Source organism: Hyperoodon ampullatus (genome assembly GCF_949752795.1).
Source record: "Hyperoodon ampullatus genome assembly, chromosome: 5".
Classification (NCBI taxonomy): domain Eukaryota; kingdom Metazoa; phylum Chordata; class Mammalia; order Artiodactyla; family Ziphiidae; genus Hyperoodon; species Hyperoodon ampullatus.
In genome coordinates, this window is record NC_136918.1 from 134,415,666 (window position 1) to 134,432,165 (window position 16,500).

The 16,500-nt window shown below is 54.1% G+C and overlaps 1 protein-coding gene across 1 annotated transcript; it reads left to right on the plus strand.

The window, feature by feature from the left end:
* Positions 1-14,255: 14,255 nt before the first annotated feature.
* OLIG2 (oligodendrocyte transcription factor 2) lies at positions 14,256-16,161 on the plus strand (the record flags this gene model as incomplete). The annotated part of the gene is made up of 2 exons (XM_079704737.1): positions 14,256-14,344; positions 15,121-16,161. The coding sequence occupies exon 2, from the start codon at positions 15,190-15,192 to the stop codon at positions 16,159-16,161; it is 972 nt and encodes a 323-aa protein (XP_079560863.1). The 5' UTR covers positions 14,256-14,344; positions 15,121-15,189.
* Between the last annotated feature and the right edge of the window lie 339 nt (positions 16,162-16,500).

Genomic DNA, 16,500 nt, shown 5'->3' on the forward strand with positions numbered 1-16,500 from the left:
CCCAGGGTCTGTCCTCCGGCAGTGGCTCTGTGCCTGAGCAATCTCATCTACTTGCAGGATGATTTCCACTCACCCTGATGTGCTCTTGTACTCCCCTCCAGTCCTCTTGCTTGATCCCCTGGACAACACCCCGAAGTGGGCATTGGACATCGCTTCTGGGTGTCCCCCTTGCATCTCTAACTCAACGCGTCCAAAACATCAACTCCTTCTCATCGAATCTCCATCCGAGTTGATGACTTGGGATGACATCCCTCCCATCAAGCCACCCAAGCTTAGGAAACTAATAAGATCCTAGACTACCCCGCACATCTACTGTCCACAAGGCTTGCTGATTTTACCTCCTAAGAACGTCTTCATCTGTCACCCCTTCTCTGTATCCCTGCCACTGCCCACCCTATTAGTTTGCTAGGCTTGCCGCTACAAAGTCCCACAGACGGGTGGCTTAAACAATAGAAAGTCATTGTCTCACAGATCTGGAAGTTCAAGATCAAGATGCAGGCAGGGTTGGTGTCTTCTGAGGAGCTCTCTCCTTGGCTTATAGATGGCTGCCTTCTCCACGTGTCTTCGTGTGCTCTTCCCTCTGTGGGTCCATGTCCTAACCTCCTCTTCTTTTAAGGACACCCTAATGACCTCATTTCAACTTGATTACCTTTTAAAGACCCTATGTCCAAATGCAGTTACATTCTGAGGTACTGGGGTTAGGGTTCAACACAGGAATCAGTGTGGGGGGTACCATTCAGCCCCTAACAGGGTCCTGGTCACCTGCCACTGGACTACAATCAAACCCTGCATTCTCCAAGTTTTCTATAGTATGAGACCCTTATTTTCCACATTTTCTAACAAGGACCATGCCTTACTTCTGTTACCAGAAAAACAATAATCAACGCATTATTTTGAATAAATGGTGGTCACCATTCAACTCAGGGAAGCCTCCTTGGACAATCTCCATGTTCTCCTTGAAGGCTCTTCTCTCCTGTCATGTTTCTCCATTTGCCATCCCATGACCTTGAATCTGGTCTCTCCTCTTAAATTGATTTCCTTTTTACAGGCTGACACATCAACTGGGTGGTCAGTTGGATTTTGGTGTGGGGTCACCCTCCTCAGTGTCACATGTAATAGTTGACAGGCACCAGAAATCCTGGAGAGCACAGTGGTCTTGAATGGGGTGGTTAGTCATGATTTTGCTCTTGTCAGGGAACAATTTTGAAATCGAAATATGGTCTTATGTTCTTACAGGCACATAGTAGATTTCATGGATCTTTATCTTAATTCTGCAATTTAGAAAATTGTGGTTGACTCCCCCTCCTAGGGGGGTAATGGAGACACACAGCCCTGCCCGTGTCTATCTAGATCCCAGCCCTCCAGGCTTCACCAAGCAGGTGGAGCCTCACCGTGGCTGCCCCTCCATAACTCATGGGGGGCAAAAGTAGCACCTCTAGATTCTAGCAAGAGGCAGGGGGTTGGTCCACTGGAAAGTGGAGCCTGGATCCTGATCCCTGAGATAGAGAGATACATGGGACAGGGATAAGAAAGCCTCTGCAGGGCCCCATCCCTGAAGCCCTTCCTTACCCATCCTTTCAGAATGTGTAGATCTCCCCCCTTGAAGGGGTCTAGCCCTGAGGAAGTTCACTCCCGCCTTCTGAAGTTCTACACTGACTTCCACCCTGGACAAAACTAGGGAGATGGGGACCCCTGTTGGGCTGTATCAGTCAGGATCCCAACAGGAAACAGCACACCCAAGTTAGGATACTTTGAGGAAGGTTAATTTACACAGGGATGGATTACAACGATGGGGTCAGGGTGTAGGGGGACTACAAGAAGTGCAAGGACTGAGCTAGCAGCATCTGAGTTATCCCCACCCCTTGGCTCAAAAGGACAAGGGGAGAGAGAGGTTACCAGAACCCAGAGGAGAGAAAGTCCTGCAGGATGGGATGCCTTAGAAGGATGTGACCTACTACTGTGGGACACAGTCAGCCGCAGGAGACCTCACAAGCCAGGCTGATTAAGGTCCCAGTTTCCTCCCTCCCATCAGGTTGACTGAGGTCAACCAGAGGAAGCCAGGGGCAGAGAGCAGAGTGGAGACAGTGGAGAGAGACCCTGGAGAAGCAAAAGCTAGTGACCTTTTCTCCAAGCCAATGGCTGAGTCTATTTTGGAAGCATTTCCAGGAGCTGCTGTAACAACAAACTTGGTGGCTTAAAACAACAGATATTTATTCTGTCACAGTCTGGAGGTCACAAGTCTGAAATCAAGGTGTCGGCAGGGCCATGCTCCATTCAAAGTCTTTAGTTAAGAATTCCTGCTGGCCTCTTCCAGCTTCTGGTGGTTTCAGGTGGTCCTTGGCTGTAGCTGCATCACTCCAGTCTCTACCTTCTTCTTCACATGGCCTTCTCCTTCTCTCTATGTCTCCCCTCTTCTGTCTCAAATCTCCCCCTGTCTTGCTCTTATAAGGACACTTGTCACTGGATTTGGGGCCCACCTGGATAATCCAGGATGATCTCAAGGTCTTGCAAAGACCTTTTTTTTCCAAATAAGGTCACACTCACAAGTTCCAGGGGTTTGCACATGGACATATATTTGGGGGATCTCCATTCAATCCACTGCAAGGGACAAATCTCTTTTATTTTTTTACATCTTTATTGGAGTATAATTGCTTTACAATGGTGTGTTAGTTTCTGCTTTATAACAAAGTGAATCAGTTATACATATACATCTGTTCCCATATCTCTTCCCTCTTGCATCTCCCTCCCTCCCACCCTCCCTATCCCACCCCTCTAGCTGGTCACAAAGCACCGAGCTGATCTCCCTGTGCTATGTGACTGCTTCCCACTAGCTATCTATTTTACGTTTGGTAGTGTATATATGTCCATGCCACTCTCTCGCTTGGGACAAACCTCTTAATTCTTGGAAATCATCCTGGAAGGAAGCCCCCACCTTCAGGAGACCTGCTGGGCCCTGCTGAAATCCATCCCTGAGGCTCAGGAGGGAGGCTCAGGTGGCAAGTTCTGCCTAAATCAGTGTCAGAATTAGGGACCAAGGGCAGCTTAATGCACCAGGTTGCCCCTTGGGAGCAGCTGCCTGCCTCACCATGGAAGACCTAGGCAGAGCTCAGTGCAGGCACCCACGTTACCCTGGGAAGAAGGACCCAGGAACAGGCCTTCCTGGCATGAGGACCCAGGGCTGGCTGCCCGCCAGCTTTCTCACGCCTTAGTCTTACCAGGGATGCTCATCTCCTGGAAACTCATGCTGCCCACGGCACATCAGCTTTCTACAAAAAGCTCAGCCTGCAGCCTCCCCTCCCACTGGGTTGGCTTCAGCATCACCGCTTCCTGAATGAAACAGTGAGGGACCAGGTTGTGCTCCCTTAGAGGCTCCTCCAAAGGGAAGATGGCCTCATGACATGGTGATATCTTAAGTCTTGTTATGATTGTGCCCCGGGTATTAGTTAGGATTCAGGCTCAGCTGATAGAACAAAGATGTCTGCAGTGGAGAGATGCCTCTTCAGACCTCAAGAAAACCCAACACAACAATGGATTTAACAAAGCAGAAGGGGTTTTGCTCTCATATAAGAGAATAAAGGATTGGTCCTGGGTGGGTCTGGCACTCCATACTGTCAGGGACCCAGGCTCCTCTCTCTTTTTTAAAAAAAATAAATTTATTTATTTCAGCTGTTTTGGGTCTTCGTTGCTGCGTGCAGGCTTTCTCTAGTTGTGGTGAGCAGGGGTGGTGTTGTGGTGCACAGGCTTCTCATTATGGTGGCTTCTCTTGTTGCGGAGCACAGGCTCTAGGAGCGCGGGCTTCAGTAGTTGTGGCACGTGGGCTCAGTAGTTGTGGTTCGCAGCCTCAGTAGGTGTGGCGCACAGACTTAGTTGCTCTGTGGCATGTGGGATCTTCCCTGACCAGGGCTCGAACCCGTGTCCCCTGCAATGGCAGGCTGATTCTTAACCACTGCACCACCAGGGAAGCTCCCAGGCTCTTCTCTTAAAGCTTTTTCATATGCGGCCCCATGGCCACCTCAGGATCCTGGTGGCTCTTCCAGCCCAAGCCATCAGGTCGATATTCGAGCCAGCAGGAACAGAATGAGAAGGACATCACTGGAAGTTGCACACACCTCTTCTGTTTACATCCTGCTGGCCAGGACTTGGTTACAAAGGAGGCTGGGAAATGTAGTCCTTGTTCTGGGTGGCCATGTGCCCAACCAGAAGTTCTATGCAGAAAGTGGAACAGATTTGTGGGAAAAACCAGCAATGTTTGTCATATGACTTGAGGTGGCAGTGGGTTAATCACATACACCCTACTGTAACCACCTTCCAGGGCTGTTGAGAGAATCAAAAGAAATTATAATAATATTCACAATAGCAATTACTTTGTTAACATGTTTGAAAGCAGAGATGTTGTCTGTTTTGTTCACTACTGGACCCCTGGCACCCAGGACAGTTCCTGGCACAGGAAAGAAGCCCAATAAATATCTATTGAATTATATGTTCGAAACATAAATATTCCTCAGCAGAGATAATGCACTGGCAAAAAAAAAAAAGCACTGGCATACTTGGACCATTCTACGCAACTACTTGGAAAAGTCATTAGTAAATCATTGAAAGGACTGAAAATGGTACCAGATGTTGAAATCTATTATAATTTGTACCTTGATGTTTTGAAGGGGGAAATGACATTTTATTAGTCTATCCTGTAGAGTCATAGCGGTCAGCTTGTCACCTACTGTGACATCCAAATTGGAGATCACATTCTCCCTGCACTCAGGAAAATAAGAGTGAGCATTTAAATTAGCTGTCAACCAAGCAGTCTCTCTTCTACATTGTGACATAAATTGGGAAAACACTTAGGTGACAATTTGGCAACATCTATCAAAATTACAACTGCACAGACTGTCTGACCTAATAATTCTAAGTCTAGGGATTTATCCACATGATATACTACATATATGCAAATGACAATTTACAAGATTTTTTGCAGCATCGTTTGTAATAGTATAAGTAATAGTATGTGTAATAGTATAAGGTTAGGAACATTATAAATTTGTCTTTCAACAGAGCAATGGCTAAATAAACAATGGTACATGCCTATTACTGGAACCCTGTTCCTTTTTTAAAGGAAGAAGCTTTTAATGCACTACAAAGAAGTGATCTCCCAGGTATTAACTGAAAAAAACAAGGTAGAGAGCCATATGTATAGTATGTTACCATTTGTATAAAAAGGAAAACAGGGACTTCCCTGGTGGTGCAGTGGTTAAGAATCTGCTTGCCAATGCAGGGGACACGGGTTCGAGACCTGGTCTGGGAGTATCCCACATGCTGCGGAGCATCTAAGCCCGTGCGACACAACTACTGAGCCTGCGCTCTAGAGCCCACGAGCCACAACTACTGAGTCCGTGTGCCACAAGTACTGAAGCCCGCGTGCCTAGAGCCTGTGATCCACAACAAGAGAAGCCACTGCAATGAGAAGCCTGCGCACTGTAACGAAAGGTAGCCCCCGCTCGCTGCAACTAGAGAAAGCCCATGCAGCAACGAAGACCCAATGCAGCGAAAAATAAATAAATTAATTAATTAAATAAATTTTAAAAAAAGAAAAAGGGAAACAGAGAGAGAGAGAGCGCACACACTGGTGGGACCGACAGGGAGTGTGTGTGTGCGTGTGTGTGTTTGTGTGTGTGTGTGTTTGCTTGAATTTGCATAGAATACCTCTGGAGGAATAAACAAGAGATGGTGACTGAGGAAGGGAATTGAGTGGCTGCCCTCAGCCCACAGGAATGGGAAGCAAACTTTTCATGATATGCTTCTGAATTTTGAACTATGTGAACATGTTACCTATTCAACAAACAAAGATGAAAATGACTAATTAGTTTCATCTCATGGTCTTATATATATTCTTTAAAGTCTGTCTATCTAGATCACTCTGGTTGATTGTCCTCCAGATAGGACAAACTATTGTTTTTGCAATTACAACAAGAAAAAAATGGACTCAACTGCAAGTTTCAGGCAGTGGCTAAAAGCACCATTCTGGGGACCCCGTGGAGAAGCTGCACTCAGTGTAGGAGGCTCCTTGATCTCTCTTTATCTGTGTCTCAGGGTGTCCTCACTTCTCTGTGACTGAAGGAGGCAGAAAGGTACCATCAGGAGCCTGTGTGCCCAGATTCCAATGCTGTGATGCTCGATTTTGAGGTGAGGGTACTTGTCCTCCTTGAAAATGGACAGAGGTTTGTTGCCCCTCTGACTGCTCTGGTGAGCATTTTAATGAGCAAGTGTATTATTGTAAATATGTGTATTGTGTGTGTGTGTGTGTGTGTGTGTGTACCTTGTAAGGTAGAGAGTGATCTCTATTCAGGGAAAAAAAATCAAAATAGAGAAGAGTGTACGGAGTATGCGACCACTTGGGTACGAAAAAGGAAAAAAAGAGATCTTTAAATATATAGTTTGTACTTTCAAAGAACATTTCTGGATACACAAGAAACTGTAACAAGAGCTGCCTCTGGGGGAAGGTCCGTTGTACCTGGGAGACTAACTTTTAATCAAATACTCTTTGTGCCATTCGAGTTTTATTTTAAGCATGTGCTACATAGCACCTATTCAAAACATGTTCTAAAAAAGAGAGAATCCAGTTTATATGATGTAGTTTCTTTCTCTTCCTCTTCCTCCTCTTTCCCTTCCCATCCCTACCTCCCCCTCCCCCTTCCTCTTCCTCCTCTCCTTCCCCTTCAACTTCCGATGGAAACTGTAAATATGACCGAAGCAGAATGGCTTCTTTGCTTACACTTAGCCTCAGAAGTGGATGACCTTTTTTGTTGTTGGAAATGGGGAAAGAAAAAGGAAATCGAATGTTTAAAACTCCTGCATCTTCTGAAATCACAGAACTTCTGCCCTGGTCTCAGTTCCAGACCAGAAATGTTCTGTTCCCACTTTGATCTTTTCTCCTTTGAGCCAATGCAAGCTACAGACGGATGGGTCAGCGCTTCCTGCACATCTGACGCCAGGCAAAATGGGAGCCAGCCTCCCTTGCTGCACCTTTGGGTAGAGACTCCTTCAAGGAGATCCAGCAACTGGCAGAGAGCCCTGCAGCGGCCAAGAGGGGAGCTCACTTTCCAGGCTTAATCAGGCAGCAATCCTGACCCCATGGTCCTCCCACCACAAGGGCACACACATTGGAAACCTGTTTTCAGGGTTTCTGGCTTTGACGGGCTTTTCAGGGCTGGACAGGCAAAGGAGGGAAGGATCCAAAGGGAATAGATTGGTGCGAGCCTATACTGTTAAAGGGGTCAGGTGGATCTTGTATTGTGGAAAGATGTCCAAGAGACGCTAAGAAATGAAAGAACCAGGTTACAAAGCCTGCATACAGTCTGGAAGGACTTCACGAAAATCTTTGACAGTGACTTGTTCTGGAGGAGGAGAGTTGGGCTAATGGTGACTTTTGCTTTCTCTTATTTCAAAGGTTTTGTTTTGTTTGTTTACAATTGGGCAGGCATCTTTTTTTTTTTTTTTTTTTTAATGCTTACTGAATTTTCTTTGACCGATAGTCGAGGGAGTGGGAGCAAGGACTATTCAAAAGCTGGGGAGAGGTTGTGGAATCTTCAGGAAATAGCCTTGTCAGCCCCAGAAAGGGTCTGTGTCTAGAACTGGAAGCCCCAGGGACCCTGGGGAGACGAGCATACCTGAGGATGAGGCTCCCCCCAAAGACCGAAAACTGCCTCTCAAACCCCAATGTGCCCATGAATCACCTGGAGACCTTGGTTAATTTAGATTCTGTCTCACTGGGCCTGGATGCGCCTGCGACTCTGCGTTTCTAATGAGCTTCCCTGCAGCCCTGATGCTGCGGGTCCCAGACCACAAGAGGCTGGAGAGAGGTGGGCGCGTGCACGCACGGAGTCCCCCTGAGGTTCCCGGCTCTCGGGAGCCCGGCAAGACTCATTTTAATAACGGGAGGTGAGGGCGCTGGGGGTAGGGGGAATGTCAGCCAAACGCACTGGAGGAGAACGAGAAAGAAGGATAAAGGGGAGGGGGAGAGACTCACAGAGGCGAGAGGAAGAGAGCGGAAAGGCAAAGAGGAAAGGGAGAAGCAGGAGACCTTGCCCAGCTCCCGTCTTTCCCGCCGCCTTCTTCAAGCCCAAGGCCATGCGCGCGGTGTAGAGCGCCCGGGGCTCCCGGCGGGCGCTGCCCGCTGCCTCCATCACCCCCATCCCCCGCGGCGGAAGTTGCGGCCACCGGCCCTGAGCGGTGGCCAGTTTGCGGCGCCCACGCGGCGGGGTCCCGGCTTCCCGGTGCGCTCGGCGGCCCCGCGCAGCCCGGGGCTCGGGCCGGGGAGACGAGGCTGCGGAGTCCCTCGCGGGCTGCGCGTCCGGGCTGACCCTGGGGAGGGCGCCGGGCGCCGGAGGGCCCTGCCCGGGTCCCCGGCCGCGCCGTTGCCCCGCGATGGGGACGCCCTCGTCTCCTCTCGCCCCGCGCGCCTCTCCCTTCCCGCTGTGGCCTCGCGCGGCCTGAAGCCCGTGGGCAGCGGCCTGAGCCCATCTCCGTCCGGGGCCCGCGCATTATAAGACGACCCGTTTGCCTTGAAGGTGGGATGGCGGAGGGATCTGTCACCCTGCCTCCACATGACAGGGGGTGACAAAAATGGTCCTCATCCGGCCGTTTTGAATTTGGTTTAACAAGAGGGAAATGTGGTACCCCTGACGCTAAATTATTTTTGTCTTTTGTGGTATGTGGAAACTCCAGTAAAACTCTCTGGGTGTAACTGGCTTACCACCGAAGCTTCTATTTATTGAGCCCTTCTGGGGCCTCTCCCTGCTCTGGGTCCCCCGGGGATGCAAAGTGAGTTGGGGCACAGACCCTCAGGGACCTCCCCTGCTGCAAGGGAGCCAGACCCTCACAACAGAGCAAGGTGGACCCTGACGGGGCGCAGGGAAAGCTCTGGGTGCTATAGTGTCTCGAGAAGGAGGTGATCCCTGAAAGGCTAGAACAAGACCGGATGGGCCGGAGGAAGGGCAGGAGGGGGTGGTGGGAACACGTGAAGATGAGGAAAGAGCAGAGCCCGTCAGGTGCTCCGGGTCCTGAGAAAGGGAGGGTGGAAGGGGAACAGGATGAGCCGCCGGTGGAGGCCGGTGGAACCCCGGCAGTTGGCGTCAAAGGGCTCTGGACCTGATCCTTAAGGCAACAATGGGGAGATGCCATGCTGCTACATTTTCCAATATAACAAGGCAGGCCCTCCATCCAGTGCTCAGAGCAGGCGTTCACCCCTCTGTGTGTGGAAGTAAGAGACTCCACGCCCGTCACGCCTGCAGCTCCCCACCCAGACCACACGGGGTACGGGGTACGCATGCATTTCCTGTCCCATCTCCGGAAACTGGCCTCTCAGACTTGTCACCTGTAGCCTGGAAGAGACTCTGCCACACCCAGGAACCTGTTGCTTCCTCTAACGGAAGGTCTTAGCCCCAGGCAGGGTCGGGGACTTCCTGGTCCCCTTTGTGCATGCCATCCTATACTCTAGTGGAGCGCACCCCACCTCAGGACTCGCTCTCCAGATTCATCTCTCTGTTCACCCTGATCCCCCATCTTCCAGATTAATCTCAATGGGGGGAGGGTGTAGTGGCCTAGTATCTCAGGGATGGCGGGAGAGGGTGGATGGAGGTGTCAGACTAAGCCACTGAGGCCCCTAGGACTTGGGATCTTGTGGGCTGGAGTTTGAACTCAGCCCCTGCCCTGATCTTCAGTCTTCAGTATCTTCATCTGTAAAATGGGAACAATGTGCCTTCTTCTTAACACCAAAGGGCTGTTGCGGAGCTTGGGTAAGATAACAGTTTGTAAGGTGAGATCTATAAAAGTTAGCTCTGGGTCATTCCTTGGTCCGATCCCAACTTCATTCCACTGAGAACTTGGGGGGGCATGTTAACTTCAATGGCAGGGATCCTTAGGAGCAGGTGACAGTCATGGGCTTGATGGCGGGGGGCGGGTGATCCAGATGCAGGGATTGACTGGAGGGAAGTGGCTTTTAGTTTGGGGTATTTTTTTTGTCTGCTTTTTTGTTTGTTGTTTCCCTTTTTTTGTCTCCTTTTTTGTTTGTTGTTTCCCTTTAGGTGACACCTAAGCATGAGCCAGGCCAGGGCAGGGGGGGTCCTTTATTCTCAAAGCCTCACGGTCACAAGTATTAGCAGAATAAAAAAATCACAAAGGAGGATATTATTCAACCTTCTCACCTCCTCCTCAAATCTCACAGCAGACACACCCTTAGAGGCCACAGGTAGCTTCTAGAAACCCATGTTAGCAATGAGAGCCTGAGGCCAAGAGCAGACAACCTGAGATCCCTAAGTTTTGGATGCCCACCACCTCACTGGCTCCATCACCATGCTGCCTTCCGGGACCTGGCCCTCTGCTCAGGGGACCTTGAACAAATGGCCACACTCCTCTGAGGGTCAGTTTCCCCATCTGTAAAATGGGAGTAAGTAATACCTCCCTCCTAGGTCAGGGAGAGATGAGATGAAGTCTGTCCAGACCCACTAGGCACAGCTTAGGTCACCTCTAAGTGGTCATTAGGTGGAAGTCACTACCCCTGTCATTCTAAATGCTCCCATATCCCCAGCAATCCAGATTACAGACCTCCTGGTTTACTGTGTAGACCGAAGAAATACACACACACCTTCCACCACATTTACATGAACTTTGCCAGTTTGGTTTCACACCAGCATATTTGCACGTGTGTGCATTCCAAATTATTTAGCAAGCACCCTCCACGTGTCAGGTCCTGTGCTAGGCGCTGGGGCCGGGGATGACCCGGACCACTCCGGTCACTGAGTCTCACAGGGAACACAAGGTATTTGTTTGCAGAGTTCTGCCTTCCAAGCGGTCTGATCGCTCACGTTTGGACGCCGAACGCTAGCATTCCGCTTCCCTTCTGGTTTCCGGACCGGGAGCGATGGCTGCAATCTTTTTTCTTTTCTTTCCGGGAGCCTCGCCTCCCACCACCAGCCCCGGCCCGCCCTGCGCAAGGACGCCGCTCTCCTTGGCACTCGGGCTGAGACGCTGCCTGAATGTGCGCAGGAACTCGGAGAAGGGAAAGGCGAGAACAGGAAAGAAAGGCCCGGGAGGAACCCGGGAAGAAGTGGGAGGTCTGCGCCTTTGGAGCCCCGCGCCAGCCCGCCCCGGCCCGTTTGGCACCAGCTCCTCCCGGGCGGCCAGGCGGCTGAGCAAAGGCCGGCCTGACACTCACCCGGCCTTTTGTGGGAGGGAAACACAAAGGAGAGGGAAAAGCACGTCTTCCGTTTTGACGGAGGAGGCCGACAGCTCCAGGACGCCTGGGCCAGCCAGGAACTCCCGGAGCCGGGCCCATTAGCCTCGGCAAGTGAGCACTCAATTTCGCGGGAAGGGGCTGAGGCCCAGGTGGGTGGGAACCGCGGTGCCCGGGACACTCCCAGGACGCGCACACCAGGCGCCGGGCGCAAGACCTGGACAAGTGCCGGGCCGCCTCGAGGACCCACAAGAGAGCAAGCGCCACTGGCCGAGCTCTAGTTTCTGATTATTCCTGGAGGGGGTAGGAGGATTCTCGGAGACAGAGCGAGAAGTGTTCAGCAAACGACTTGCCCAAGGGCTGAAGAAGCCCAGGGGACACAGACTGCCCCCACCTCCCGAGCAACTCTCTGGAGACTGGAGGATGTTGGGGAAAGGATGCCCGAAGAAGGGGCCCGCAGCCTCGAGCTGCCAGCCCGAGCTCCGGAAGTGGGGAGTGAGGATCGCGAGGGGCCGCTGCACCGCCTCCGAATAGCCACCACTGCCTCGGCTCGGTGGCGCGGCGCTGGGGCCCGGAGCGTCCTTACGCGCGTCCACGCGGGAACCTGGCCAGTAAGCCAGCTCTCCTGCCTCCGGACTGTGCCTTCCCAGGCTCGGAACCCGCGCCGTGCCAGGAGGGACCCCCCCCCACCCATCTTCGCCCCTGCTTCCGACTCGAGGCTTTGGAGCCAGCGCGTAAAGAACCGCGCACTCTCGCGGACCGCGCAGGACGGTCGCCGGTGGCAAAAGCAACAAAAGGAACGGGGGCTCCAGGACACGTGCCGCCGGCTGGACTAACCGAAGCGGCTGCAACCCAGGCGCGCACTCGTTGCGCCCGCTGGTGTTTATTAGATACACTGGCGTGCTCACAAGTCCACGCCCCGGCTGGTGGCCCAGAGCTCACAGCCCCACGAATGTCCTCACCGTCGGTGGCCGGGGAAGCCCAAGGAATGAGCCGCAAATACCCGGGCTCTGCCAGCTCCCCACCCCCTCTCCCTGCGTTCTTCCAAGCGCCAGACTCGCCTAACTGAACGGTGCTGGGTCATCCTCCGTGACCGGTGGACGACACATCTCCACGCTTCAGTTCTTCATGTTTTAAATACATATTTAACGGATGGCTGCAGAGCCAGCTGGGAAACGCGCGGGTTGAAAAATAACTCCCCAGAAGGCACGAACTGGGGCATGGGGGAGAGCCCCCTTGGCTTTCTAGTGGAGACAGGGCTGGAAGACTTATCCAGAAACTGGGAGCAATAATATGGGTTTCTTTTTGTATTTGTTTATTTTGTAACTTTCCTACTTGAAGGCGAATTATTCGCTAAGTTTATTTGTTTGCCTTTTTTTTTTTTTTTAAAGCCGTACGTGCAAGTTAAAAGTTCCCAAATAACGGAGGTAACCAGAGGCCGGTCACATTCCCTGGGAGAGAGGGCTGAGGCGCGTTTGTGTGTCTGCAGTATAAAGGGCTAGGGTCCTGGATCTGAAGAAACAAACCTCTGTACTTGAAATGTACAGGTGTGAAAAATTCAACTAGCGAAAATGTGTGAGGTTAGGGAGACGGCGGCCGCCTCTACTATAAAGGAACCACCAATGCTCGCATCTGCAGTACTGGCAGGGCTGCGCTGTAAAGGGTTGGCTTTTTTTTTTTTTTTTCCCCCTGTAGGCTTGCTACAGACACAGTCTCTTGATTTTTCCCATCTGTAAAATGGGTGGAGGCGCCAGTACCACACGGAACTACCTCAATTAGGCGCTTCTCCAGATCGGGTTGAATTCCTCACGGTCAAGGATTTCCGGGTTTGGGAGCTAGGCTGCGATGGGTAAAACGTGATCCACCGCGGCCGCAAGCGGTTGGATCTTTCTGTCTGGCCCACGGTGTGGAGAGATCTTCGCCCAGGCTTGAGGTTTCTTTTTACAGACAAAACAGCTTTGTCCCCTACCCCATGGCGTGGTGACCACCACAAAGATGGTGCAGAAAATACCGTCACCTGGTTCCCGTGCTGTGAGGGGATGCTTAGCTCTGAGCTCGACTCTCCCCTCGTGTTAGCGTGGTTACTAGGCGGAAATACCTCGTCCCTGTGTCTACTCCACCGTCAACTTTATGAAGAGTGTGATTTTTTTCAAAACACCGTTCTGGAGTCGGTCCCCTCTTTTCTTCCCCGCCTTCTTCCTCGCAAGGCCCTGCACCCAGCTGGGGGCGCTACTGGCCGCCGGCCGAGCTGCGGCAGCCGCCACCTCTTAGAGGCGCGCTTAGAGTGCGAGAAAAGTAGGAGGTTTGTGCCTGGTTATCTTGTACGTTTGCGGCTCAAAATGCCCACGTGTTGATGAAACCCATGAGGTGGGAACAGGTGGCGAGAACACACACACACACACACATACAGAGAGAGAGAGAGAGAGAGAGAAAGAGAGAGAGAGAGAGAGAGAGAGAGAGAGAGAGAGAGAGAGAGAGAGAGAGAGAGAGAGAAAGGGCGGAGACTCCAGCCCCAGCTCCTGGGTCGCCAGGGCTATCCGCGCGCATCCCCAAGATCCGAGCGCCTTGTGTATCAGGTTAGTTTGTGTGCAGAGCCCCCATCCCGTCCCATCCCATCTCCCAGCCTGACTTTGTGTTCCCGTATTTTAATAGAAATTTGACCATGTTCCCTCCTCTCTCCCTCGGTCCCAACCGCTGCCCTCTGCACTTCCCCCGCGAGCCCGCCCTCCGCCTCCCCTTAGCCTCTCACACGCCCCCTCGGGGTCCTTGCTCCAGTCCCTCCCCAAGAATCTCCCGGCCGCGGGCGCCCATTGGCTGTGAGCGGGGAGGAGGCGTGTGCCCGGCCCGGCGAGTTTCATTGAGCGGAATTAGCCCCGATGACATCAGCTTCCCAGCCCCCCGGGCCGGCCCAGCTCATTGGCGCGGTGGCCCCTCCAGGACCTGCACTTTGTTCCCCGCCCCCGCCGCGGCCACCGCCGCCGTCGCCGCTGCTACCGGGCTATAAAAACCCTCCGAGCCGGCAAAGGTGCGGATGCTTATTATAGACCGACGCGACATCAGCGCCTTGGCCCGGTTCTCTGCTGCAGCTTTTGGGAACGAGCTCCTCTAATTGCATCCACAGTAAGTGTCCCCGCCCCCCGGCAACTCCAGCCTACATCCCAGGGACAGACGCCCCTCACTTCGGCTGCGACCCGGGAAGCTCCGTTAAAGGGGACGCAGATCCCTCCCCTGCCCGCCTGTTCTCCCGAGCGGCTTCGCTGCTCTGACCCTTCCCACAGTGACCGCAGCACACCTTTCGCCCAAAAGCGAGAAGTCGGGGCAACAATAGCTTCTTCTGCCCAAGTCCCGGTCAGCTGGCGAGTCCCCGGCTGGCCCCGGAGGCAGCGCGTGGAATCTGGGCCCGGCGCGGGCGCTGGGTGCCGGCCTATGAGCGTGTGTGTGCTGCGCGCTGTCGATGGAGATAAGGTGGATGCTTTTGAGGAACCAAATAAATAGTTCTCCATTTAGATCTCCACCGTCCGAAAGAAAAGCCCTCACTTGACACTCTTTCATTACAGCCCTGGAGATCCTGCTTCCCCATTCCTAATAAAAGGCATAAAAACCCTGGAATGCCACCCTCACTGAGGGGCACCCCATCCTCCCTGGATTAAACCACCTGTGGATGAGAGCGGGGGGAGGTAGCAGGGAGGGAAAGAGAGATGACTTTAGCGCACCTGCACGCCGCAGGAAGGAAGGCCGGAGACAGCGAGGTGCACCAGAAGCGACCGGCCCCACGCGCCTGCACCCCGCGCTGCGGTGCAGGCGGGAACAGCTTTTCTGTCTCACTGACCGAGTGCCTCTCGATCTCAGTCTCGATTCTGATCTCTCTCTCGTGTTTCTTCTCCTCTCCGCAGTAGGCGTCCGTGGAAGCTCTGAGGACCGAGGGAGGGAGGACCCTGCGAAAGCTGCGACTATCCCTCGGGGCCATGGACTCGGACGCCAGCCTGGTGTCTAGCCGCCCGTCGTCGCCAGAGCCCGATGACCTTTTCCTGCCGGCCCGGAGCAAGAGCAGTGGGGGCAGCGGCTTCACGGGGGGCACCGTGTCCTCGTCCACGCCTAGCGACTGCCCGCCGGAGCGGAGCGCAGAGCTGCGCGGCGCCATGGGCGCGGCGGGCGCGCACCCGGGGGACAAGCTGGGCGGCGGTGGCTTCAAGTCCTCCTCGTCCAGCACCTCTTCGTCCACGTCGTCAGCGGCCGCGTCGTCCACTAAGAAGGACAAGAAGCAGATGACTGAGCCCGAGCTGCAGCAGCTACGCCTCAAGATCAACAGCCGCGAGCGCAAGCGGATGCACGACCTCAACATCGCCATGGACGGGCTGCGCGAGGTCATGCCGTACGCGCACGGCCCGTCGGTGCGCAAGCTCTCCAAAATCGCCACGCTGCTGCTGGCGCGCAACTACATCCTCATGCTCACCAACTCGCTGGAGGAGATGAAGCGACTGGTGAGCGAGATCTACGGCGGCCACCACGCCGGCTTCCACCCATCGGCCTGCGGCGGCCTGGCGCACTCGGCGCCCCTGCCCGCCGCCACCGCGCACCCCGCGGCCGCCGCCCACGCGGCGCACCACCCGGCGGTGCACCACCCCATCTTGCCTCCGGCCGCTGCGGCCGCCGCCGCCGCTGCGGCCGCCGCCGCGGTGTCCAGCGCCTCCCTGCCCGGCTCCGGGCTGTCGTCGGTCGGCTCCATTCGGCCCCCTCACGGCCTGCTCAAGTCTCCGTCGGCGGCGGCGGCAGCCCCGCTGGGGGGCGCGGGCGGCAGCGGCGGGGGCGGCGGCGGCTTCCAGCACTGGGGCGGCATGCCTTGCCCCTGCAGCATGTGCCAGGTGCCGCCCCCGCACCACCACGTGTCGGCCATGGGCGCCGGCAGTCTGCCGCGCCTCACCTCCGACGCCAAGTGAGCTTGGCCGGTGCAGGCGCGTTCTGGCGAGCGGGGCGGGAGGGGGCGGGGGCTGCGGGGAAGCAAGGACTGGCCGGCGCTGGGCCCTGGGAGCTCAGTTCCAAGGAGGAGCGCGGCACCGTGGGCTGGGGGTGGGGGCAATGGTGAGGACGCAGCACCCAGGAACGGAAGCAGTGGGGGCGCGCACTGCACAGTGGGGAGTGACAGGGGCATTTGCTCCGGGACCTGGTTCAACCCCCTCTGGCTTTAAACAGCGCTGCTCGGGTAGACACCGTTTTATATGAAGGCACAACAGCTACGTGCATCCCTTCCTCCAAACCCCCCTTCCCCCGAAAAAGAG